General features: G+C 37.4%; 2 protein-coding genes across 7 annotated transcripts in view; one reads left to right on the forward strand and one right to left on the reverse strand.

The window, feature by feature from the left end:
- The window catches only part of Fgd6 (FYVE, RhoGEF and PH domain containing 6), a 114,823-nt gene extending 104,431 nt beyond the window's left edge, over window positions 1-10,392 (reverse strand). For both annotated transcript variants that reach the window (XM_047551124.1, XM_047551123.1), the window contains exons 1-2: window positions 10,205-10,392; window positions 1,465-3,874 (exon numbers count right to left, since the gene is read on the reverse strand). In XM_047551124.1, coding sequence (XP_047407080.1) covers window positions 1,465-3,874; window positions 10,205-10,220 — 2,426 coding nt within the window. In that variant the 5' untranslated portion in view covers window positions 10,221-10,392. The remainder of the gene's footprint in view (window positions 1-1,464; window positions 3,875-10,204) is intronic.
- Window positions 10,393-10,741: 349 nt separating this feature from the next.
- The window catches only part of Vezt (vezatin, adherens junctions transmembrane protein), a 70,728-nt gene continuing 54,138 nt past the window's right edge, over window positions 10,742-27,331 (forward strand). For 4 of the 5 annotated variants that reach the window (XM_047549102.1, XM_047549103.1, XM_047549106.1 and 1 more), the window contains exon 1: window positions 10,742-10,864. In XM_047549102.1, coding sequence (XP_047405058.1) covers window positions 10,829-10,864 — 36 coding nt within the window. In that variant the 5' untranslated portion in view covers window positions 10,742-10,828. The remainder of the gene's footprint in view (window positions 10,865-27,331) is intronic. The other variant, XM_047549104.1, reaches the window with a different exon arrangement.

A 27,331-nucleotide genomic window follows, 5' to 3' on the forward strand; every position in this document is an offset into this window, starting at 1 on the left:
GAACAGTCTTCCTACAAAAAGTAACATTTTAAGAGAGCTGAGTACTCACTCAAAACCTGATGTTGGTGGCGTAAGAATAATCTTCAAAATGGTCTGTGCTAGTCATCTTTTTGTCACTGTGACCAAAAGACCTAACTAGAACAACTTAGAGGAGGAAAAGTTTATTTTGAACCCTGGGTTTTAGAGGTCTCAGTTCATGGTCAGTCAATTCTTTCACTCTGGGCCAGAGGTGAGGCAGAACATCATAGCAAAAGGGCGCAGTGGAGGAAAGCAGCCCTGCTCATGGAGGTCAGGAAGCAGAGGGGTCAAGGGACACAGGGAGGATGAACCTTTCTGGGGCACATCACGGTGACCCATTTCTTCCAGACATACCCCACCTGCCTACAATTACCATCAGTCGGTCCATTCAAAATTGAATGGGCTGATTAGGTTAAAGTTCTTAGGACCTAGTCATTGCACCTTTGAATATTCCTGTTGTAATGGAGATTTGGGGGTACACCTCAGATCCAAACCAAAACAGAGTCTATGGGTTTTTGTTAAGCACAAAACAAACACTTATTTCCTTTGCCTCTTTTTCATTTGTCTTCTCCTACTCCCATCCTGCATCTCCTGATCACCTATTAGACCCCTGGTTTGGCCTCATGCAGGATAAAAAGATATGACTAGAACTCTTCATGGAGCTTAAAACTGCAGAACATCAGACACACCAAGAAGTAATTATACCATATGACAGACTGAGGTAAAGGTTATAAGGATATCACAGCATAACTGGGGGTTCAGAATAGGAAATCACACTTCCCATTAAGTAACTAGAAGCTTTAGGAAGCCAATGATTGATGAGCTGAACCATCAAGAATGGGCACAACTTTAGTAAGAAGGATGAAGGAGGTATTTCAAAAGTAGGAAGTGCATACACAAAAGTGAGAAAGACTAGTTACCTATTTCCTGCATTTTCCCTAGACTTGAGGTTGGCAATTAGCCTTCAACAAGTAAAACAAGTAATCCTCAAAGAGCTATAACTTCTGCAAATATAGAAGTTTCATCTGTGCATATGCCCTGACGAGGGCATCATAGGTAAATGAATGGATTTCAGTAACTTCCAATTTCTTATACTAAGCAAATAATCTTCACTGAATTAACCAATTTCCTGCCCAGGGTTCCCTGCTGTGACTTCCCTCCTATGACTTATGAGCTGATGTTTGGAGGCCCTAGGAATTCTCTCTTCCAGGCCATCCTGGTAGTATTACATGGTTATTTAAATTCTTTGAATTAGCTACTAAAATAAGTTACCTACTCCAAGCCTGCAACACAAATACCCATTCCCACTCTATGATATAAGGAGGTTGCACAGGGAAATACATCCTTTCCAGATCAGTCCCTTGCTAAGTGATTCTCCCCCTGCATTCCTACCTCCCGGGCTTGTTGAACGTCAGTACAATGATGCATACAAAAGTGCAGTGATACCTGAAATGCTGGTGTCTGGGTCCGAGTTGCCACTGGCCATCTGGAGCTTCATAGGGCTCTTCTACCTCATACACATTTGCATCAGTGTCCTCCCCACTGCAGGAATCCTGCCATTCCAACTCTCCAGTTTTCCCTACAGCCATAATAAATGGCAAATTCTCATACTCCGGTATTTCCTCATAATGGCATATATTTTCATACTCCGGTGCACAGCTGCTTATAAGAGACCTGCAAACCGCCTGACATGATGACTCCTTGGAGAGCATTTGGTCATCTAAAGACTCAGCTCTCAGACCATTAGCTGCGCTGGTCTGGCCCCGGGACTTCTTCCTCTTCTTTTGAGATTCTAGGCTGTAGTTATCTGCAGAATATGCCTTGATGGGCTTACTTCTTTTCTCTTCGCCCACCATGAGCTCATGCCAATCACTTTCAATCCCTTTCTGCTCCCCACAACTGCCTGTGGTTGTGTCTCCGAGCTGGCTACTCTTGGACCAAAACTTCTGAAAGTCACTCTTCATGAAAGAGATGGACAATTTCATGTTGAGCAACTTCTTAAAAGAGTTTTTCTTTGGAGAGTCTTTACAAGGCTTAGTGCACCTCTCCACATCCACAGCAGATAATGATTTTGCTCTAGGCTTGGTGAGGGCAGTGGGAGGCTCACTATGTGAGGACACAGTAACAGACTTTAAGGATTCTGGATTCCCTAAAAAAGGTAAAATAGGATGAGGTAATTTCCACACCGGCTTTTCTGAAGTTCGTTTAGGCATGTCAAAGGAGGACGACATACCATGGTTTGAGGCACACAAACGATTTCTTTCTAGAACCTTCTCTGAACTTTTTGCTTCATTTGAGGGATACGAACTTTTCTCTACAAGCTCCTCAGAGGCAGCCTTTTTAAGTACTCCTGCAGCAGGCAAGCTGTGTCTCTGAGGTTTCTTGGGGACAATTTTTGAGGAACTTTCCTCTTTTATTACAGATTCCTTTTGAATTTGAGGGACAGATGCTCCCGAGTTAGACGCAGTAGGCAGATGTTCATTGTAAGTTAATTTGAGTTGCTTAGGCAGGCTCAAAGATAGAGTACTGCATCTTATAAAACTGGTCCCTTGGTCTGTGGCAAGTGCCATACTAGAACCATCTACTGATGTGCCATCAGAGCTCAAATTAGAGTCTGTATCTAAAGAAGGTGTCACTTTTTCAAAGGAAGATGTGGCTTGACACGTGGCTTTCTGTGAATTGACTAAATCTTGGCTGTCACTGTTGGAGTTACTATTCAGTTCACTATTATTTCCTGGTTTCACTCTGTCCACTTGTTCCTGGTTACATAAAACATTCTGAAAAACACTGACTTTATTGTTTTCCAAACTATCTCCAATAAGACAAGAAGAGCTGTTGTTTAAATTCTCTGGTTCCTCAGTACTTTCACTAGGAGTGTCTATATGCTTTTGGCGCAACAGGCGAGCAGGGCGTGTCTTTCTGGGCTTGGGAGTTGGAAATTTGGGGGTACATGGTACTAAGTGAATTTCTAAAGGACCAAGGTCTTCAATTTCTGTTTTCTTACTAACTCCATCTGAGGATATAAAAGTATTCCTTTTACCATTTTCTAGAGCTTCTTGATCAGATGAATGACAGCGATTATTGCTACTTTCACTGCTGTCCTGACAAGTTTCAGGATTTTGAAATTCATCCCTAGGAAGCTGTCCGTGGCAGCTGTGATGAACAGGAAGTTTTTCAAAGCTGGACTGAGAAGGTGACAGATCTGCAAGTTCAATTCTGAACTGTCTATTGGAATTACAGCCACCATTCATTTCTGGATTGTCTGTGGATCTGTGCTTCTGCAGGGAACTCACAGGTGACACCTGTTGTGTTAACACATCTTTGAGCTTCTCTTCTAGGATGCTTGCCTTTAAAATTACTCCACTCTGGCTCCTGTGCTTTTCGCCATGAGAATCCCACTTGCTTCTGGTTTTTATCGTCAAAGAGGATTCATCAATTTTACTATTTTGTAAATTTTCTTTCATTTCCAGGGGCTGTAAAACAAGCTGTTTTACATACAAATTTTCTCTATTCCCAAGCTTATGGACACATTCAGAACTGCAGGAACATATTGGTAAAATGTAATCACTGCTCTGATCCTCTACATTTTTGCAATTCACGTTGTCACTGCTTTCAGGTAATTCCAGTTTATGCTCTTCCAGGGTCACGGTGATTTTCCTTGATGACCACCCAATGTCTCGAACAGGTGAGCTCTTCAGAACTTTTGGTTTCGGTGCGATTGCTGGTTTGGTTTTCTTTGCTGACTGTGGAACACTAGCAATCACAATATCAGGTTTAGGTGCAATAGGTGGAGGAGATGGCTTATTATTTGCCACCACAAACTTTGGCTTGGGGGCCACTGGTGGCTTCTTGATCTCTAGAAAGAAAAAAGCATAAAAAAAATGATAAAATAACCAATCCACAAGATGATATATGATTATATTGGATAACACTTTTAATTCCAACAGATTATATTACGATTATATAGAGTCAACATTACATTGGAAGATTCCTTAAATTCTAATATATGTAGCTTTGGTATATTGTACATCATTTAGTAAGTCCAATGCAGTTTTTCCTCCAACGTTGACACTAAATGAAATAATTGACTTCTGTTATAACCCATACACTAGCTTTCAGTTCATTTGCTAAGTGCTGAAAATTAAATTTGCCTACAGAATTCAACTCTTCAAATTTCTCATATAAAGAAGTAGTGTCTTTCTACCTTCATTAAGGCCTGTTATTGAGACTCTTTCTACTTCAGTGGATAGAATGCCAAAGTTATCTTTTTAATTTTTTTTTTTTATTTTTACAGACTGCATTTTTTTTTTTTTGGTTTTTTTTTTTATTGTAAACAAATGGGATACATGTTGTTTCTCTGTTTGTACATGGCGTAAAGGCATACCATTTGTGTAATCATAAATTTACATAGGGTAATGTTGTTTGATTCATTCTGTAATTTTTTTCCCTTCCCCCCCCACCCCTCCCACCCCTCTATACAGTCCTTCCTTCCTCCATTCTTGCCCCCCTCCCTAAACCTAACTCTAACCCTAACACTAACCCCTCCCACCCCCCATTATGTGTCATCATCCACTTATTAGCGATATCATTCTTCCTTTGGTTTTTTTGAAATTGGCTTATCTCACTTAGCATGATATTCTCCAGTTTCATCCATTTGCCTGCAAATGCCATAATTTTATCATTCTTTATGGCTGAGTAATATTCCATTGTATATATATACCACAGTTTCTTTATCCATTCATCAATTGAAGGACATCTAGGTTGGTTCCACAATCTGGCTATTGTGAACTGAGCAGCTATGAACATTGATGTGGCTGTATCTCTGTAATATGCTGACTTTAAGTCCTTTGGGTATAGGCCAAGGAGTGGGATAGCTGGGTCAAATGGTGGTTCCATTCCAAGTTTTCTAAGGAGTCTCCACACTGCTTTCCAGAGTGGCTGCACTAATTTGCATCCCCACTAGCAATGTATGAGTGTACCTTTCTCCCCACATTCTCGCCAACACCTGTTGTTGCTTGTATTCTTGATAATCTCCAGACTGCATTTTGATTCATTGTACACAAATGGGGTACATCTTTTCATTTCTATGGTTGTGCACGATGTAGATCCATACCATTACTATAATCATACATATACATAGGGTAATGATATCTGTCTCCTTCCACCATTTTTCATACTCCCTCCCTCTCATTTCCCTCTATGTACTTTAAAGTTCCTCCATTCTTCTCTCCCTCTCCACTCTCCCCCCATTATATATCACCACTTATCAGGGAAAACATTTGGCCTTTGGTTTTTTGGGATTGGCTTACTGATATCAGAAATTTCTAATCTTAAAAAATGAAAATTAAATCTTTGGTATTATTTAAAGCTCATAATAAAGCTGGCATTTCTCTGTGTATCAACTGGGCATTTTCATTATATTCCTTCATGAAGCTTTATTTTTTAAAATATCCCAACCTTACCTCTGATCTCATCATATAGAATCTCTGATGATAGAGCCTGGACATATGCATTTCTTTTCTATATCACAGGTAATTACATTGTTTGTTCCTCATTAAGAACCACTGTTCTATTGCATTTTAAAAATGATCACAAGTTCTAGCATAGCAATTCTTCCTCAACATTCCATATAAAGGACTTTATTATCACCTATTATAAAAATGCTAAATTTGAGTAGACCTGTTCCAAGCATACAGGAACTTGATAACAGCTTTACACAAAAGACCTGTAAAACAAAAAGGTATATAAAGACCATACGTATATCTGCATTTTTAAAAAAATTTTTTAAAGATCTTCCACATAAACTCACTTATCAACCATACTTCCCCAAGGAGACTTGAGGTGAAACATGTTTTATCTTCTTCTTCTTATATTTACGTCTGTTCCTTTATCAAGATTTAATACTTAATAAAAACCTTATTTACTAGGAAAAATGTTTTCTCAAATATGTGCTACACAGGACCACTAGACATTGTTAATTTACTTAAACACACAGAGGCTTTGATATTTCACTTGGTGTTGATTTTCTTTTCAACAAAGGAAATTAGTCATAACATTTGGGAAAATATTACATGGAATGAAGTTAAAAAAAAAAAAAAAAAAAAAGGAGGGTGCTCTACTTCCTTTTCCCAACCAGGAAAGAATTTCCCAAACCTCTAATACTATATGTACAACCAAGATTATACAATAACAGATGTCTTCTCATCCAATTTCTTGACATAATGTTATCATAAGTAAGGAAGGTAATGAATTTTCAAAATAATGCAAATTCTGCAGGGAGGGTGGGATGTGCCTGTAATCCTAGTGACTTGGGAGGCTGAGACAGAAGGACAGCCTGGACAACTTTGTGAACTCCTGTATCAAAATAAAAAATAAAAATGGCTGGGGATGCAGTTCAGTGGTAAAGCAGCCTTGGGTTCAATCCCCAGTAAAGCAAATTTCCAAAGTAGGTAATTTTCATTTAGCTGTTCAATAAGGATGTTATTAGTCTTGAGGGTTTTTAAGGCAGAAAATAATTTTGCAAAACCCTTCAAAGTCTAGTGATAATGCTAGCTGTAATGGTCTATTAAACTCTCACTCTATCAAGTCAAGTCTTAAGAGAAAGTGTGAATGCCATAGGACTTTTCCCAATCTCCCATCTTACTCAATAAAAAGTAGCAGACTGTCAAGTTGATTTCATTTCTGTTATTCTCAAAACATCTACCTCTGGAATTTTTTATAGAATTTAAAAAATCTCTTTTACAAGATGAAGAAAGTTCTGGAGATGAGGCTACCTAACAATGTACTTAACATTTCTGAACTATATACTTTAGAATGGTTATGATGATACATTTATGTGTATTTTACCACAATTTCAAAAAAATTTCATCTAATTAATCTTTTACTTTTTGAACTTTAGAGTCTTGTGAGAGGTTTCAGTAATTTAATCAATCCATTTTTGCTTTTTAGTTGAATCATTTTTTAAAATCTCTGGTACCAATTTCAGTCTTTTCTTTGAGTTTCCTTCCAAGAGACAAAAATTCTTGTTCTCTCTTGATGTCATAGAAATTAAATCAACCACATATGAGCTGAGGTTGATTCTCAAAATATAGCTCAGCATTATGTTCCTAAAGCCCTTAATGTATACTCAGTGAATTAAATAAATACCTGTGAACTTGGGCATAGCATTGTTGGTTACCTGTGTATTAAAGGGAGTCAATAATGTAATTCAGGAACTGGTTGACCTAATTGTGTGCTTCTGCAGACCTGGCTGCCTCAGTCTCCCTACTTATAAGTGGGTGAGTTGAAAAGTCTATAAAGTACAATCTGAGATTGTACTTCAGAGGTGTCTACTTTGGAGAACCCTGATAAGCTGTAGCCTCTTTGTCCTGTGTTATTTTTCTTCAGTACATCTTTGTCTGACTTTGCCACTATAAGGCCAGCTCCAGCAGGGTTGCTACTTTCTCTTAGCTAACATGTAAATATGCTCTTTATTATATCTCAGTGACAGGAAATTCCTTTAAAAAAATTAATATTCATTTTAACCTCATATGATATTTTGAAAAGTAAGCAGAACCAACCAATAGGATTAGTGAATAATTCCTTAATAATTAAAAGAAACAAGTGTTCAAATAAATCACTGGTACAGAAATATACAAAGTCTTTCATTACTATTATTATTTTTTTAATGGCTCTATTTTGAAAGAAACACAACTAGAAGAAACAAGCCATTACAGTATGGTGTACCACAATATTAAACTCTAGAAATAAGTGCATAATGTTTGGAAATGAATCCAGCACCTTTGGATCTTAATACTGACAGTATCAACAGGCAGACCCAAAACTTCTTTAGAGCAATGTAGCCAATCTTTTATTTACACAGCTGTTTGGCTTCAGGGAAATATAAGGTAAGAAAGTGAAGCACTAGTACAATTTTACTATTACAAACAGACTTGTTCTGTTATACACAGATGTAGCTCATGTGCACACACTCTTGGCTACTGGATGAGCCAAAATACAAAGCACAGACATTAATGAGACAATGACTTGTATAGGTTCAAAAAGATACAAGACATACACCAATAATTACCTCACCATTTTCATATACTGCTTAGAGTAATTCTAAACTCTACTAAGCATCCATTCTTCCACAGATGTAGAAAAAACAAAGCAAGCTCTTCTTCAGTATACACACAACTTGGACGTTCTACAACACTCCTCTGATTTTCTTAAATAAAAACAACCCTTCCAAATGCAATAGATTAGATCCAAAACAAACAACCCTTCTGCAAACTGTAAACAACTTTCCTAAAAGTTTTAATGAATTTTAACTATTACGCCAAAAAAACACCACGTTTGCAGGTTAGCTTATAAGAACAATGTATACATAGTTTTATAAGAATGGGATAGAAATAAAATCCCAGCTCTCATAGTTCCCATCTAAACATAAGTAGCATAATAAATTTTATGGGATGGGTGAGTAAAAAAGTAGCTAATGCTTCTTACACAGTCATATTAAAAACCAACTAACTCAGCTACTTACAGGAAGTGTCCCTCTTTCAAAAACACCACAAAAATGTCTGTGGATTTCTTTAATTGTAAAGTTGATCAAATATAAAAATAGCCTGCAGTACTCTAGGGTAATTTGAATGAAAGAATCATAAACTTCCAGACTGGGTCCTAGCAATCAGGTTTACATATATAAATGTCAAATGCTTCTGTACCTGTTCACTATAAAGTGTCAGGATAGAAATTGAAAACAGGTACACATGAGATATGAATATTTTAGATATATTTGACACCCCAAACAAGAAAAGAACTATAAACGTGGAAGGATTTTAAAATTGCTAACCACTTTTAATGTAATTATATTGGTTCAGTAATTAAAGAATCCTTGACAAGGCACAGAAATTTAGGATGAAAATAATACAATATGTAAGTGAAAAGCTTTTGTTTAGTAAAAAAAAAAGAAAGCTAATAAATCATTTCAATGTTCATGATGACATATATCATATACAATGCACATAACATCAGAAAGGAAAAAAAATCCACAAAATTTCCTTCAGGAATATTTCACTCCTTGCTTTCTTATTTCTATTGGCTAACTTCTTGCCTCATTAGTTGTAATCTGATGATTCTTAGCAATGCAACACTCCAGTATATCTAGGTTTTAGAAATAATACAAATCAGAACATTAAGAGTGCTGTTTGACAGTTTCAGGTTGCAAGAATTTTAAACAAATGCCAAGAAAAGCAATGAGAATTTAACCTAATACTTAAGTGCTGAATCTACAAGGAACTTTTAAAGGAAGATTTAAACTATTTGACTATAAAATTTCTAATCTAAGTTTCTTAACGTAGAAAAAAGCATTAAAAAAAAACCTTAATACATTATTGAGTTGCTGGCTTTAAAATTAACCTATGTTCTTATAAAACGATTGTGTCACCACTTTGGTAATTATTTTGTAAAACCAAACTTATCCTTAGAACGTTCAGCAATATACTGTGCACAATGGATCAAAATCCACACAAAGGTAAGTAGAGGCTTTGCCATTTGGATAAGGGGAAAAGTCTATAGGAAGCAGACAGAAAACAAGGCTTTGTTTACATTAAGCAGGTAGAACTAGGGGAAAAAAAAATATCCCAGAAGAAATGGAGTGAAGATGAGCAAAAAAATTTCCAGAGGCAATCCCACTCTACACTCAGGTTATCAGGGGTAAAAACTACGAGGACACGAGTAACAAAGTTTAAACCTCTTTAATAAGATCATGAAAAGGGTTTTCAGTCCATTGTAGGTTTAAAAGCGACTCACCCTAGTGGCTCAGTTCAACACTCTGGGAACACTGCCCTTTCCTAGAATAACTGATTTCTTAACATGGGAACCTACGCTACCCTCACGCGTAAAAATAAAGTGGCTCAAATTGTAGGAGAAGTGAGCAAATTTCCATCGCGTGTTTCACCTGGAGTAAAGAGCCCCCAGCACCGGTCTCCCTCCGAAGGGAAGTCCCAAGAGGTCCCGCAGCCCTCTCTGAAGGAAGGGACGGGAGACTCCGGCAGCAAACCCCATCGGCTCCGCGCTCGCCGAGGTGCTGGGGAAAGGTACAGGCCACGCGACTCTCCCACCCCAGCAGAGAAAGTTGCCGGAGAGCCCAAGTTTGGAAAGCGCTCTTTCCAAACTTTCCAGCGGCAGCGCGAGCGCGGCCACTTACCGGCGGCAGAAGTCATGATTTCCCTGTGCAGTTCGCCTCCCCGCTCGCGCCCCTCAGTTCATGCTCCCCTTTCGGTCCATTGTTTTCAGAGTTTGGGCAGAAGAGAAGAGCCCCCGCGGAGCCCACATTCTGTCCCGTGCCTCCGCGGCGCAGCCCGAGCGCCGCACAAAGGATGCAGCCTGCTCCAGCTACCCCGCGGCGCTCCCGGGCGCAAGTCGCTGGTGGCAGGCGGGCGAGCTCGAGCGCCGCCCTGCCGCGCTCAGGGCAGACGGCCATACGCGGGCACGAGCAGAGCTCACCGCGCCTCCGCTAGCGCGCGCCCCTCTCAACCTCCAAAAAAAATCAGTGCTGCGGGCGCCCCCTGCTAGTCGCGGCGGTAAAAGGCAGACAAAAGCCGCTGCCTCTTCCAATCGAAGAGCTAGAACTTCGTTCTGCTCCCGCCCCCAGGCTGACCCTCTGCACCAATAAGCGGACTGGAAAAGGGGGCGTGATCTGCGAGGCATGCTGGGAATTGTAGTTGACCGGACCTACGGGACAGGCAGGAGCAGAAGCCTGGGTGCACGCCTGTTCTCCTGCCTGCCTTCATTTCCCATCGTGCTGAGGCGGGTGGCATGGCGGAGAAGGATGACACCGGAGTTTGACGAAGAGGTGGTTTTTGAGGTAAGGGGAAAATGGCGGTGGGAGTGGATTGCCTTTGTTTGAGAAGGACGAAAGGGAAAGCAAGGAGACTGTGCGATCCCTGGTCGAGGTATCCGCTGACGCGCTCTTGCCGGCCTGGACCACCCAACCCCAGCGATTTCGGGGCCTAGTATTGGCCGCAGCCTGACAGGTGTAGCCTCAGGCACCCCGGCCGCGGCCGGCTTCTGTCTCAGGCCCGCCCAGAATTCCAGTTCTGAGCCGGGTTGCCCGGCCCTGGGGCGGGAGCCCTGTCCATTCCTTCCTCGAGCCAGAAGCACCGCGGGGGACTGTTCCTGGGCGGGGCCGGAACGTGCATTCCAGATACCAATACAACTCAGCCTTTCCCTTTTTCATCCTCGAATTTTTGTGTCACTATCCAATAGTGCCTTGGGTCACTGTTCACCATCAAGGTGTGGTTCTCGAAAGGAAGGCAGCAGGTGCCACCTTTCTAGCATGGATTAGTCTATGGGTGTGGGACCTGCGGTGGGTAGTTAGGGCCGGGGTGCCTCAGCATCTAGGTTCCATTCTTTTGTCCTTTGCTCTTGCTCTAGGTATAGCCAGTTTTGAAATCAAGGCTCTGGATTAGTGCTTTTGTGTAGGACTATTTTAAGACGTTCTCTGCCATCTTGAATGAAAAAAAAAAATCAGGCGAGTGTTTTTGATGCCATTTTTCTTCAGACAGGTAAAAACTCACACCGCTGTATATATGCATTGCATATGTGTTCGTTAGCTCATCCTACTAGATTTTAAGAAAAGAAAAAAGGAAGAATGAAAGAAAGAGGAAAATGACCTATGCCATACAACGGGAGAATGAGGCACTAACTGCAGAATGTTAAATGTTGACATATGTACAAGTCATTGGAAGATTAATTTGGAAATGGTTGTCTGTTCTTGCGGTCTCCAAGAACTAAAGAACTATAAATGATATCCGAGGTGAATCTTGAATTACAAATCGAATTAGGAAGATGGAAAGGAAAAAAAATATCATAGGAGAAGAACTCATTCATATGTCCAGGGTGGGAGATGTGGAAGTACCTGGTGTGCATTTTTAGGGACTGGGGTGTGGCAGTTCACTATGTAAAGTGATTTGATATTTCTGCAATGTAGAAATAGTGGAAAATGTGACCATTTAACTATAATGTAGAGTCTGGATGCAAGGAGTTCACTAGAAAACCTAGAGCCTGAATTTTGGAAATGAGAAGAATAATGGAAGGAATAATTGTTTGGACAGACATTTCCAATTGAATGTGGGAGAAATCCAGGTTGCTTAGATTTTTAGAGTAGTGGAAACTGGTAACCATATTTTTTACCCTATTATTTTCTCTGATTTCTGAATATAATAGTAATAAAAGCTCAAAGAACATTTTATTGTGGAAAATAAACAATAAAAAGAATTAAAATGACCCAAAGATGGCCACTATTAACAATATGCTGTGTATTTTTACAGACTTTTTTGTTCAAATGCATGTTTATATTTGTGTGTGATTTTTGTTAACATAAAATATATACAAAGAATTTTATATGTATTTTTCACTTAGTTTATCATAAATCTTTTCCTACTCATCACTCTTTGAAAACATGATTAATAAATAATCTACTCTCTCATCATGTAACATATCATAACCATTTTCTTTTTATGAATAGATTGTTTCAAAATACCACTGTAATCAATCCTGATATAAGTCCATCTTTTACTGTAACTCTGATTTTTCCCTTAGAATAATTTCTAGGAACTAGTGGGTCAAAGAGCATGAGCATTTTAAGACTTATGCAGAAAGATTATGCCAATTCACATTTCTATTAAGAATAAGAGAGTATTTGTTTCACCAAATCATTATCAACAGCCTTCTTAGTTTCCTTTAATCTTTGCTAGTTTGATAGGCAAAATTAGCATTCCATTGTTCTAATTTACATTTTGTATGTTTATACATTTATTAGCTATTTTTATTTCTTTGCTTGAGTGTTACATTTGTTTACCCATTTTCCCATTTGATGCTAGACCCCCCCCCCCCTTTATTTTCCAAATGCTGGAGATTGAACCCAGGGTCTTCCACATGCTAAGCATTCCTTCTACCCTTGCACTACATCATACGCAACAATTGACTTAGGGACTGGGGTAGGGGATGTGGCTCAGGGGTAGATTGCTTGCTGCCTAGCTTGCTGCTTAGCATGCTCAAAGTTCTGGAATCAATTCCCAGCACAGGGAGGAAAGTGCTTCAAATACTACTAAGCCCTTATGATATCTTTGGGAAAAAAATTTCCAATTGCTGTTTATTTTACTCCTTGTAACACATATTAATTTGTATTGCAGTATAATTGTTTTAGTCAGCTTTTTCATTACTGTAACCAAAAGAGCTGACAAGGACAATTTTAGAGGAGGTAAAGTTTATCTGGGACTCATGGTTTCAGAGGTGTCAGTCCATAGATGGCTGACTCTGTTTTTCTGTGCCTGAGGTGAGGCAGCACATCATGGCAAAAGGGTGTGGAGGAGGAAAGCAGCTCAACACAGGAAAACCAGGAAGCAGAGAGACCTCTTACCACAGATAAAATATAAGGCCCAAAGGCATGCCCCTAGTTGCCCACCTCCTCCAACCACACCCTACCTGCCTACAGTTGCCACCCAGTTAATGACTATCAGGGGATTAATGCATTGATGAGGTTAAAGCTCTCATAACCCAATTATTTCACCCCTAAACTTTCTTGCATTGCCTGACACATGACCTTTTGGAGGACACCTCATATTTAAACCATAACAATAACATAAGGAATATGCACATATCATAGGTATGCAGATTGATGTATGTACACACATTGCACATACCTATGTAAGCAGCTGCCAGATGAAGAAACAGAACATCAGGGTTGGGGATGTAGCTCAGAGGTAGAGTGCATGTAAGTGCAAGGCTGTGGGGTCTATCCCCCATATGGATGGATGGATGGAAGGAAGGAAGGAAGGAAGAAAGGAGAAAGAAAAGAGAGAGAACATTACCAGCTCCCATCTGCTTTTCACTCACTACTCCCTACCACAAAGATAACTGCTATAACTTGTACTAACCTAGGCTACTCTTGTGGATGTGTTATTTTTTTGTTTCTTGCTTATACACTGTGCAATTCTATTTACATTTTCTTTTGCGTATGGCTTTTTTTGCTTTCTGACTTTCTTTGTGAGGTTTATACATATTGTTAAGTCAACGTTTTTATTTGGGCATAGTATTCCATGTGAATATATGAGAATTTAATCCATTCTTTTGAGGATAGTCATGAGGTAAGTTTCCAGTTTGAAACTGTTATGGATAGTACTACTATGAACCTTTTGGCTTGTGCTTGGTTAAATGTATTTCTGTTGGGTGTATACTTCAAAGTAGAATTAGTGGGTCATAGGAAAAACATAAGTTCTCCTTATGTAAATATTGTCAAACATTATTACAAAGTGTTTGTACTAAAGTGTTCTTCATAATGTTTGAAGTGTTCAATGTTCTCGCCAACACTTGGTAATTTCAGTCTTTTTATTATTCTGGTGGCTATATCCTGATATCTTCTTGGTGGCTTTAATTTGTATATCCTTGATAAGGAAGTTAAGATGTTTAACATGTTTATTTGCCAATTGTATAACCACTTTTGTGAAGCTACTTCAAGTTCTTATATATTTTTCTGTTGGACTGTGTTATTGATTTGAAGAAATTCCTTATATACACTAGATACAAGTCCTTTAATGGATATACATTTTTAAAATCTCTTACTTCAGTCTTATATACAACATCTGCACTCTGTTAGTGTCTTTCAACAAAGAGAAGCTCTTAAATTTATTTATTATATTTCAACTTACTTTTTTCATTTCATGGTTAGTGCTTTTTTAAAGAAATATTTGTCTACCCTACAGTCACAAAGATATTTTCTCTAAAAACTTTACTTGACCTCTTGCATTTAGATCTGCCATCCACATGGAACTGATTTTTGTGTGGTACCAAGTAAAGATAAATGTGGTTGTGTGTGTGTATGTGTGTGTGTGTATGTGTGTGGTGTTTTGCCTTATGAATGTCCAATTGGGTGGCATTATTTAATGAACAGATCATCCTTTCCCTACTGAATTGTAGTGTTGTGGCACAGTCAGGGTACCTTTGGTGTATGGATTTGTTCTGAATTCCTTCTTCTTTTACATTGGTCATTCACTTGCCCTTACCCATGTTTTTTAATTACTATAACTTTATAATAGGTAATATTTGATAGGATCAGCTTTCTTTTTCTTCAAGATTGCCTTTCAGTATTCTTGCCTCATTGTATTTCCATATAAATTTTGGAAGACTGTCAATTTCAGTTTTAAAAATTGAGATTTGATTGAGATTATTCGAATCTGTAGATTAATTTGGGAAAACTTGACTTTTAAAAATTTTTTATAGTTATAGATGAACACAATACCTTTATTTTATTTGTATTTATTTATGTGGTGCTGAGGATCGAATCCAGGGCCACACATGTGCTAGGCAAGAGCTCTTCCATTGAGCCACAAGCCCAGCCCAAAACTTGACATTTTCACCATATTGAATCTTCCAATCCCATGAACATTTATTGCTTGACTGCTGAATGAGTCAGGCAGTTTCCCATTTTTGGTGCTCTAGGACTGATATTACAAAATGAGAATTATCTCTTTCATGAGGATATAGCTAAATGGCCCTTAAAGGATCTAAGTCTTTACTGGAGAGTGGATATTGTCTATCACTTCTGTTTGTGTGTGTATGTGTATGAGTGCACATGGTTATTGGTCAATTACATTTTCTATTTTGATAATTTCTTATTCTGAGAGACCATGTAATATTAAAGTATGGGCTCTGGAGCCGGACAGCCTAAAAAATCCTAGCTTCACTATTTATTAATGTGACTTTGAGCAGGTGCTTAATCCCTGTAAACTTCAGTTTTCATAGTAATAGAAATAATAGTACCTATCTCACAGAGCGGTTATGAGAATTAAGTAACTTAATGTAAGTAAAATTTTTATGTAATACCTGGGCATATAGAAAGTATTTAGTAAATATTACATATTTGTAAGACTTCCCAGAAGATTGTTCTAAATCTTAGTTATCAAAATTATTAATATAAACTGTTCTTAGTAGTTTCTTAATTTTTAGTCTCATTTATAACACTAATTAGATACTATGTATGTTTAGTCATGCCCTCTCTTTTTATCTTGCAATTTTGCCAGAGTATTGATTTGTCACTTTTCTTTTTTCTTCCTCTTTTTTTAATTGATGCATTATAATTATACATAATAGTGACAGACTTTTCCAAGAACTAGTTATTGGTTTTGTTTGATCAGCTCAATTCAGCTGTGTTTGTTTTTAAATTTCTAAAAATTTGTAATTTTATCTATTTCATTTTTTTGTTGTTTATTGTGCTGTTTTCCTCTGGCTTAAATATGGAAAATAATTTATAAAGCTATACGTTTTCCTATTAGTATTGCTTTAGCTGTATCTCCTGAATTTTGAAATGTAGTTTATTTCATAGTTTTGTAATTTCCATTTCAGTTTTTCCTTTAACCCATGACTTATTTAATACCCAGATGTATGGGTGAGGGATTGATGTTATTGTTGGTGGTAAATTTTCTGCATGCATCCCTCAGACCCATAATTCTACCTTGAGAAGTATGAACTGCATCACCTATATTCACCTGTATTCTCCTGCCCTTTTGGTTTCATTTGGGTTCAATCAGTAGGAAGGCCTTGCAGATCAGAGGGCACTGGAGAAGTTTGGGTTTTTATTCTTGTTCTCTCTCCCCACAGGGCTAACGTTTAGTGGTGATCACATTCTTGTACCTACAACCAGGACTCTTTTTAGGTGATTCTTCTCTTGTAACTTCAGCCCTTACAGGGTGTCAGTAACACTGCTTCTTGCCTTTGACTTTTAGACTATGGAAGGTACTGACTTCCTGCTGTTGCTGGTCCCTGGGTACTATTGTTTGTCTCAGTGCTGCTTACCACTTTGTAAATGGTCATTTTCCTTTCTTCCTTCCTTCCTTTCCTTTCCTTTCCTTTTCTTTTCTTTTCTTTTCTTTTCTTCTTTCTTTTCTTTCTTTTCATGTGGCATCAGGGACTGAACCCACAACTACTGTACCACTGAGCTACATATCCAGGCTTTCTAAATTTTTTATTTTGAGACAAGGTTTTGCTGCATGGCCCAGGCCAACCTTGAATTTTTGGTCCTCCTGCCTCCGTCTCCTGGAATTACATGCATGTGCCTCCTTGTCAGGCATGATGGTCATTTTCATTAAACTCTTCCCAGAGTGGAAAGCTTGTTGGGCATGTTTCCTTGCCAGCCACAATGTGTTTCCTCTGCCACTGCAGGGCATTTCAGGTTTATTAAACCAGCCCTACTTCTAGATACTAAATCCTATGACAGATGTTCACTCTATTTAAGAAAAGAAACCCATCTATCAACCATACACAGAAGGAGATTTAATACAAGAAATTAATGGTTAGATTATTATTGAAAGTTCTAGAGTATCAAACTCTATTAAGGTTACTATGCTCATAAAGCTAAGAACACATGGTCATGAAGTAGGGAGAGAAAAAGAGAAGCCAAAGAGGCAAAAAGTAGACCTCTTTCCCTCTACCTTCTCAGTGTCTCACAGGTACACCTAATTAGATGAACCCTAATTCTAAATTTATATCTAGAACTCTAGCTCGGGCTAATTTGAGAAATATCAAAGGTACCTGCCTCTGCAAACAAGAGACACACTGGAAGAAAGATGAAATGGAGGTTGAACAAGCCAGTCCACTGTATCTATCAAAGGGCCTAAGCTTCTTCCCTATGGAAATATGTGATATTTTGGGCATATTTGGGATAACACTGTTATTTTAATGATTTTTAGAGTCAGAAATCAGACTCATTTATGTCTTGAGACCCAGAGGCACATGTCATGTTAAAATTAAAAAAAATTTTTTTTTTTTTTGGCAGTGCTGGGGATTGAACCCAGGGCCTTGGGCTTGCAAGGCAAGCACTCTACCGACTGAGCTATATCCCCAGCCCTAAAATTAAAATTTTTAAATCAAGCAAAGTTTTGGAAAGTACTCTAACAACATCCAATCTTTTAAAACTCTTTTGAAGTATCTTGTTTTAATTTGTTTCCTTCATTATTAGTAAATTTTGCCATCTTTTCCTATAATTTTGGTCATTTGTGCTTCTTTTAGAGGTTGGCATTGAGTCCCTGTTTTAGTCAGCTTTTTCGTCACTGTGACCAAAAGACCTGACAAGAATAATGTAGAAGAGGTAAAGTTTTGGGAAGGGGTGGCTCATGGTTTCAGAGATCTTGGTCCATTGATGGCTGACTCCCATTGCACTGGGCCAGGGATGAGACAGAACATCATGGCAGAAGGGTATGGAGGAAGAAAGCAACTCAGGACAGGGAAGTCAGGAAGCAAAGAGCTCTGTTCACCAGGAACAAAATATAAACCCCAAAGGCATGCCCCCAGTGACCTACCTCGTCCAGCCACACCCTTTCTGCCTACAGTGACTGCCCATTCAATCCATATCAGTGGATTAATGCACTGATTAGGTAAAGTTTTCATAACCAAATCTTTTCACCTCTAAACTTTCTTCCATTGTCTTATACTTGAGCTTTTGGGAAATACCTCTTATCTAAGCCACAGCAGTTCTGCCATAACAGACCTCCCAGTCTGAAGTGAGAAGAACAGCCCTGAAAGATGGTGTAGGAGAGGAACGGAAGGAGGAAAGGAAGAGTGAGATTCTCAGACCAATTTCCAGTCCTTACCCTAGAATCTAACCACTTTCATCTTAGGCCTAGATTCCCTATATACCAATAAGGTTAATTCCATTAAATGGGGCTATGGCTCTTATTTCTCTAGGATAATTTATTTCAGTTAGTTAGTTAATTTGTAGTGCTAGGGTTGAACCCAGGGCAGTTTATTACTGAGTGACATCCCCAGCCCTTTATTATTATTATTATTATTATTATTATTATTATTATTATTAATTTATTTACTTTAATTTTTTTTAGACAGGTTTTCACCAAGTTGCCAAGATTGGCCTGGAACTTTTTTTTTTTTTTTTTTTTTTTTTTTGATCCTCCTGCTTCACCCTCTCAAATCACTGGAATTACAGGTGTGCAATTACACCATGCCTGGGTAAGATTTTATGTTAATCAGAACCTTCTACAAGTCCTCCTATCCTGAGGACAGTGTAACCTGTCTTGGATCTCTCTCGATGGCTAAATGTCATCAGGACAAGGTTTAGAAAATGAACACCTTGTCTCACATGAACCTTAAATAAAATAAATACCAAAATACACTATTGTTTTACTCTGTTATTGTAATCACTAATTAAGATGTTTTAAAGTTTAAATTACCCACTTTTGAAAGTTGTTGAAGTTCTGATGTTAACTTTCAGATTTCTTCATTATAAATTAATTGCAAAGCTTGGCATGGTGGTGCACACCTGTAATCCCAGCTGCTGGGGAGGCTGAGGCAAGAGGATCTCTAGTTCAAAGCCAGCCTCAGCAACTTAGCAAGACTCTGCCTCAAATAAAAAGGGATGGGGATGTGGCATAGTGATCAAGTGCCCCTGGATTCAATCCCTGTTGTATGCATACATGCATAAATAAATAAATAAATAAATAAATAGCAGAAATTTTGAGTCATTCATTCTCTCTTAAACTCTGCTATTGCAAGAGGGAAAAGTACCTGGAAATAAGACCTTTTTTTCTGAAGGAACAGTTTTTCCTACCTCTTTACATTATTTGTTGTCCATCTAAACCTTTTCTTTGTTAAGTCCTTCTTACAGAGATAGTGCTGTCCTCAAGGAACTTTTTGCATTCTACTCAAATCTGTCTTTGGTAACCTTATTCTTCATAATTGAACTCTTTATTGGCAAAGGTGTTTGCTCTTTGTTTGAATTCATTCTCCCTCTTTGTCCCTCACTGAGAATGATAACTTTTACCCCGAAACATGATCTCTTTCTGTCCTTCATCCTTCATTCTTCTCTGTAAATTTTAAATGTTAACCCTTTATTGGCTTTGGTACTTTTGGTTCAGCTTTGGTACTTTTTTTGCCCATATGACTAAATCAATTCAGCAAAAGGAAACAACTCACAAAACCTCCCACATGTAGAATAAAGTTTTTAAAAAGTCCTCTTTTATTTGAGTGATTCCTTTCTTTGCATTTTTAACGGTTATCATATATCTCTAAAGAACACTAAGGCATTTTCCGAAGTGTTATTTGTAGAGTCCTACTTACATTATTGATTTGACTAATGGAAGGAAATTGTTTTGGTCTGTGAATGTACACATGGACAGTATTTGCTGTTTTGATAATGGAGCTTGCTGTCTGGAGTAATTATACATAAAAAATTTAAGATAATATGTCATCTTATTTTTTCTCAAAATGTATCTTCTGCTTCCATTTGTACAACACAAAACCCTAAAACTTTATTATTTAAAATAATCTAGTTTCAAATAGTAACTGAGATTAGAAGCATACAAAATCCATACTTTTATCAGTATCGTAGAATAGTAATGATGTTATTAAATCACAAGCCTATTGACAGAAAAGATGGGCAGTGAAGACCAAAGCTAGTTTATTGCCAGATATGCAAGAAGAAACTACATGTCTAATACAAATTATAAAAATTAATCTTGGGGAAGAAGCCTGATTTTTCTCTGTTTGTGTTGTGTTGTTTCTTCAGTTTTGGTTTCTTCACATATCCTTAGGGCTCAAGTATAGATATTAACATTTTTTTCTTTTTAAAATCTGAACATTTGAAAAAAGTAACATATATGTCTCTCTTTTATCCTCTTTTAGTTCAGGCTTTTTCTATCTGTGTGTGATCCTGGGGATGAAACTCAGAGCCTCATGCATGTTAGGCAAGTACCCTACCACTGAGCTAGTCTCCATCATCTTTTACGTTTGTTTGTTCATTTGTTTTCTTCCAGTACTGGGGATTGAAGCTAGTGGGATTTTACCACTGAGCTACATTCCCCTCTTTTTATTTTGAGAGAGGGTTTCACTAATTGTTGAGGCTGGCCTTAAACTTGTGATCCTCCTGCCTTGGCCTCCAAGTAGTGGAGATTACAGACATGTGCCACCATATTTGTAATCATGGGATTTATTTTTTAAATCCCAGAACTCTTTTATGTATTTTCATTGCATTTTTTAAAAAAATGCAAGTCCCTTTGTATGCATAGCATTTACAGTATTTATTATAATTACCTTGGTACTTTATGCAGTCATATTAAAATTTTTCTTTCTGTAAAAAGCATCATGGAATGTAAACTAGTCAGTGAATCAAAGAGACAGACATATTAATTAGCAATGAGATTCTGAATGAAATCACTTAATTTCTCTGGAGCTTGTTTCCTAATTGTAACAAAATTATCTTTTGTACCAGACCATCTTTAGTATAAAAATTTTCTTAAATTCATTCTAGGGATCTAAAACTATCTGGTAGGTTGAGAAAATGAGAGTAGACCCTTTGAGGTTTCCATGAATTAGGAAATGCAGGAAGAGATTCTACTAGTCCAGTCTGTTTCTAGGTTAGAAACCTAGACTGTTTTGTGGGAAGCGGGAGGGGTACAGGGGGTTGAACACATGGGCACTCAACCACTGAGCCACATCCCCAGCCCTATTTTGTGTTTTATTTAGAGACAGGGTCTCACTGAGTTGCTTAGTGCCTCTCTTTTGCCGAGACTGGCTTTGAACTTGTGATCCTCCTGCCTCAGCCTCCTGAGCCACTGGGATTAAGGCGTGCCCAGCTCTGTTTTATTTTCAGTTCTGTACCAGGTGTTCCCCAACTTCCTGGAAGCAAATCATGCCTTATGGATTTAGGAGAAAAGGCCCTAAGCTCAGCCCACTCCACAGGGTGTGTGGGAGGCAGTGTATTAACCTCACTGCCTGGGTGTTTTGGGCTACTGTTTACAGTATCCATTGTGACGTCCTGTTATTCCCACAGCAAAACAGCAAATCAACATGTGCATTAGTATATTTGAAATAATATATTTGAGGATACTCTTTATTTTAAAATCTATATTGTAATTTATGTAGCTGACAGATTTTAATCACCTATGCAGATAGATTTTGCTGATTAACCCACGGCCTTTAATTTCATCACTTTAAGATCTTTATGAAAATAGATTTTCTACTTTAATATATACCTGGTCCTTTCCTTGTTTTACTTTTGCTTTTAGATTTCCCCTTTCTAATGTGAGGGAATTATGAATCATTTTGAGAGAAAGGTCTCCCTTTTTATCTCCTCCCAAAGCTATAGAACTACAAATTCTTTTCTTTTTTTTTTTTTTTTTTAAGTACTGGGAATTGAACCCAGGCCTCACATATGGCATGTGCTTGGTGAGCACTTTACCACTGAACTGCATCCCCAGCCCTTTAGACAGGGTTTGGCTATTACTGAGGCTGGTCTCAAATTTGTCATCCTTCCTCAGCTTCCCAAGTAGCTAGGATTACAGATGTGCCACCACACCTGACTTTAGTTTCTCTTTAGATGAATATGTTTGGTTTTTTAATTTTATTTTTGGACTTAGGTACTAGTGTACTTAATAGCATTTGTACTATTGTGTACTAAGATCTTGGAAACTGTTCTAAAAACTTTTTGCTTTTATAGCACTCATGTAGGAGTAAGTGGGTAAAATGCTTTTCAGTGAAAATATGAGAAGACTGCCGCCAGGAAAATTTATGAATATATTCTTATCTATCCAACTGGTTCAAAAAATAAAGTTTAAAATGCACTGATATTAACTAACATTCTTTGAAAGCCCACTTTCCTGTTACCTTCTGCAGTTGCTGAGTAATAGTAGCACAGGGGAAATAATGTTCAGGTTTTTTTTAAAGAGCAGCTTCAGATAGGAAAATGCTTAGTAATGATAAAGGCACGCCCTCCTCTTCAGTGGCCATTTTGTCCTGTACTTGTGGAGAAACAAGTGGGACTCATCACAGGAAGAGGTGTGTGGGTCAAGAAGAGAATATGGACTAGAGGCCCTAAATTCTTCATCTAGGACCATTTGGAGAAATTAGAACTATGCTGTCTGTGAGTAGTGTAGCTGGATCCATTTTTATGGACCCTTTTAGCTTAATCTTTTTGAATTCTATAATGAGATTTTGCTTTGCTAACATTAAGGAACAATGAATGTTTGCATTTGGGGCTTTTGGTGTAGTGTTTAGGAGTTATATTCAAATGTGTAAATTTCAAAGTGTATTTCCTATTATTTTATAATATCTTTAATTTTGCAGGGCACTGTCCTATGATATTTTCAAGGGAGGGACACGAAGGAAGTAGTTAATTTCAAATTATACTTTCTGCTTATGTACTGAGTTAAAGAAAAGCCAATATTTAATGATTTCTGAAGAAATGTAGTATATTGGCAATATAATTAATAGTAATGGGAAAATTTATTTTCCATTGTAGGGTTTTGTTAATTTTGACAGAGTTTTAGCTCAGTAAGTACCTTCTTCATTAAAACTAAGAAAATTGCTGCCTTGTATAATTTGATGACAATATTTTTCCTCATCAGTTTATTTTGTGGTACTCTAAAGATAGCCTGAAAAGAAATATGGAAGTCATAGCAATTGACAAGAGTTTATCCTTTTTGATAGTATTTTTTAAAAAAGAGAATTGCTATTCTATATGAGATAATCACATTTAGACCTATGGTTTTAAGCTATATTCAAAGATAATAGATTTTTTAAAAAATCTTTTAAAGTAGCAAATGATGCTTTCCAGGCAAATATTCTTCCATGTGGTCCCTTAAGAACAGATATGCTGTTCTTTAAAGGTTTCATTCTAAATTCAAGAGCTTTTAGAGGTCTGTTGGCACAGTAGAAACTTAAAAATATACAATTTACTTTGTACCATATATATGCGGTATTATATATATATATATATATATATATATATATATATATAAATGCCTTTTAAAAATGATATTTAAAGTTGATCAGAATTTTAAAGTGAACTTTTAATAATTTGATGAGTTCTATAATTTGGGAATGGAGACAAGGCTTCTTGGTCAGGTGGGCACAGATTCATGTAGGTAGGAAGGCTGCATTAACAGATTTATTCCTCAAACATCCCACAGTTGCAGGTTTCTGTGCCAGTCCTTTGTGCCTCATATTGCCTTCTGTTTCTAGCTAGCATGCCTGTGTCTTCCTGTTGCTTTTTGTGTTTAATATAGACTAGAGAACCCAAATAACATCTACAGTGGTTAACGTTTTGTCAGACCCAGGAGTGTGATTTTGATATAGAACTGATACTTTAAATAAAGGAATCTCTAATAATTAAAGTAAATCATTAATTTTTTTTGGGGGGGGTGCTGGGGATCAAACCCAGGGCCTTGTGCTTACAAGGCAAGCACTCTACCGACTGAGCTATCTCCCCAGCCCCAGATTATTAATTTTGATATAGAAAAGAGCACAAGATTTTTCTGTTCATTTGATAGACTCATGATTAGTTGGCCATCTTCTTTTTTAGCAGACTTTATGCTGGGTACCATTTCCCACACAAATAGCATATGAATATATTCTTTATGGTAAGAAGTTCGAGTAATACAAGGAAAGCGTTAGCTTTCCCTTATCTTTCTTTGATCCCCCACTTTTTCCCCTTTTCTCTGCAGAAGTAGCCACTATAGTCACTTTGATATGTGTTCTTCCAGATCAGTTTCAGTACAATTATATTTGTGTGTATCTTTATGTGACACACATAGATATAGTGTATAATTTGATTTTGTGGATTTTTAAACACATAAATTGAGTTCCTAAATAGTTGTAGTATTCAGTGTTCTTGTATGTATGTCCTGGCATACTATTGCAACTACATCAGTAGGCTAGATACCTTGTAATGGAATTGCTAGATGATGGACATATATATTTATATTTTTGCACCTATACTCCCACTAATAGAAATATCTGTTTCTCATACCTTGCCAATGTTATATATTATCAGACTTCTTAATTGTTGCCAACTAATAGATAAGAATTTTATCTTATTGTGCATTTCTTAAATCAAGGATGAAGTTTAACATGTTTTCATTTATATTAACCCTGTTGTATTTTTTTCCTTAAATTGACTCTTTATATCCTTTCCTCATTAATACTGTTTTAAAATGTTTTCCTTATTGGTTTATATGAGCTTACTGTACATTAAAGAAATTCATTGCATCGTATGTTGGCTGAATTTTCTCTCGATTTTTCAGTTAAGAGTTGTTTTAAAAACCTCTTGAGTGACTGGGTGTGGTGGCACATGCCTATAATCCCACTGACTTGGGAGACTGGGGCAGAAGGATCACAAATTTAAAGCCAGCCTCAGCAATTTAGCAAGGCCCTAAACAACTTAGCAAGACCCTGTCTAAAAATAAAAAAATAAAAGGACTTAGGATGTGGCTCAGCGGTTAAATGTCCCTGGGTTTAATCCCTGGTACAAAAAACCAAACCAAACCAAAACAAACAACAAATAGCCATTGAGCTAACTTCAAAAGTAATTTATAAGAATAGATTACTATTGTTTTTATAGTACCCAAGAATCTTTACAGCCAGTATCTAGCCTTATGTGGCTTGAGGCAGATGCTCCTCCTGAATTCTTACATATGAATTATAGCTCATCTGAAACAAAAATGAGGTAATTGGTAATAAATGTAGATATTGTCAAGAGAATAATGCTGACCTATTTTGAGTTTTCTAACTTAATCTGCTAAATAGTTTTTAAATTCCAAGTCTACTTTCTGGTTAAAAAAAATAAACTATACTCAATACCTCACTAGACCAACTTAATGAACTTGTTTACTCCACATTATTTTTCAGTTCAGTTGGTAACAACAGTGGCTCTATCAGGCCACTGAAGTTCAAATCCTTGTTCTATCGTTCGCTAACCTTGTGACCCTAAGTAAGTTACTTGATTTCTCTGTGCCTTAGTTTCCTCATATCTAAAATTAGTTGTGCCTCATAAGGTTATTATTGCATAGATGAAATAAGTTAGTACATAAAAAATACTCAGATTAGTGCTAGTCCCGTCTGGGTAATCAATAAATATTTGATACTGCTGTTATTTGAGGGGAAATCGGTGTGGAGAAAATTACCCAAACAGAAAACCTAAACTGATTGTGTGAGGACAAAGTACATCTGGGCAGGATCACAGAAAATTAGGAGCCTCCACTGACATCACAACACCTAAGGTAAAAGCTGCTGCCGTGGAAGACGATCAGGGCCATTTCCAGGTACCACTTATGGTCCCTGTAGCCTGTGGGAAACAGCATGGAAATAAATGCATCTTCCATTATCCTGCAGGGGGTTGGTTCTACGATTTCCTGTAGATAACAAAATTCAAGGGTGCTCAAGTATCTTCTATAGAATGGCATAGTATTCTGTGTTACTTATACTACCTAACAATGTAAATGCTATATAAACAGTAGGTATTCACCTATGTCATTTAGGGAATGATAATGAGAATTAAAAGTCTGTACATGATTTTTTTTTCTTAATCCATCATTGATTGAATCTCCACATGCAAAATCCTCAGATAGGTGGGACCAACTGTTTACTTTGTTTAGTTTGCAGGATCTTCATACTAGTGCCTGCTATGTCTCTATTTACCTTAGAGCTAAATTAATTAATTTCCTTTCTTTCTTTCTTTCTTTTTTTTTTTTTTTTTTTTTTTTGGTACTGGGGATTGATCCCAGGGGTGCTTTACCACTGAGACACATCCCCAGTCGTTTTTATTCTTTGAGGCAGGGTGTCACTAATTTGCTGAGGCGGGCATCAAAGTTGTGATCTTCCAGCCTCAGTGTCCCAAGTCACTGGGATTATAGGAGTGCACCACTGTGCCCAGCAAAGTTATAGTTCATAGGAAACTTAATAGCTATAGTTTGTAAGAAACTTAAAGCCACTGGCAAAAGGGAATAATTTGAGATGAGGACATCTTGAAGAAAGACAAAAATATGATTTAATTAAAAACTTATCTTGCAATGATTAGCATTTTGGACCTTAAAAAATGTAACAGGTAACATATGTGACTGACTTCAGACACAAAAGTTGTTTCTTCTAAATCTCCCTTTTTCCTTAAAGAGACAGTTTTATGTTAAGGTTAAGAGTGTGTACTTCAGAATCCAACCAGCCAGGTTTTGTTCAGTAACCAATAAAGTCATAACCTCCCTATGATTAGGTTTTCTCGTCTGTAAAATGGGAGTAATAATAATACCTTCTCACAAGGCTGGTTTTAGAATTCAGTGTTCTGAAACTTCTAGCATATAAGCAACTCAACAAATGTGAACTATTTTTAGTGTTGCTATTATTATTTTCTGGCTTTGACTCTATTCTTCTCTAACATAGTGGGCTCACTTCATTTTTTCTCAGCCATCTCTAGTTCACCTTGCATATGTCATCTAGTTCATCTACGTGTTTGCCACGTGGGCTTCCCGCCATATTTATATGCTAAAAACTTGAATCT

The sequence above is a fragment of the Sciurus carolinensis genome, chromosome 4 (genome assembly GCF_902686445.1).
Source record: "Sciurus carolinensis chromosome 4, mSciCar1.2, whole genome shotgun sequence".
In the NCBI taxonomy this organism is placed as follows: domain Eukaryota; kingdom Metazoa; phylum Chordata; class Mammalia; order Rodentia; family Sciuridae; genus Sciurus; species Sciurus carolinensis.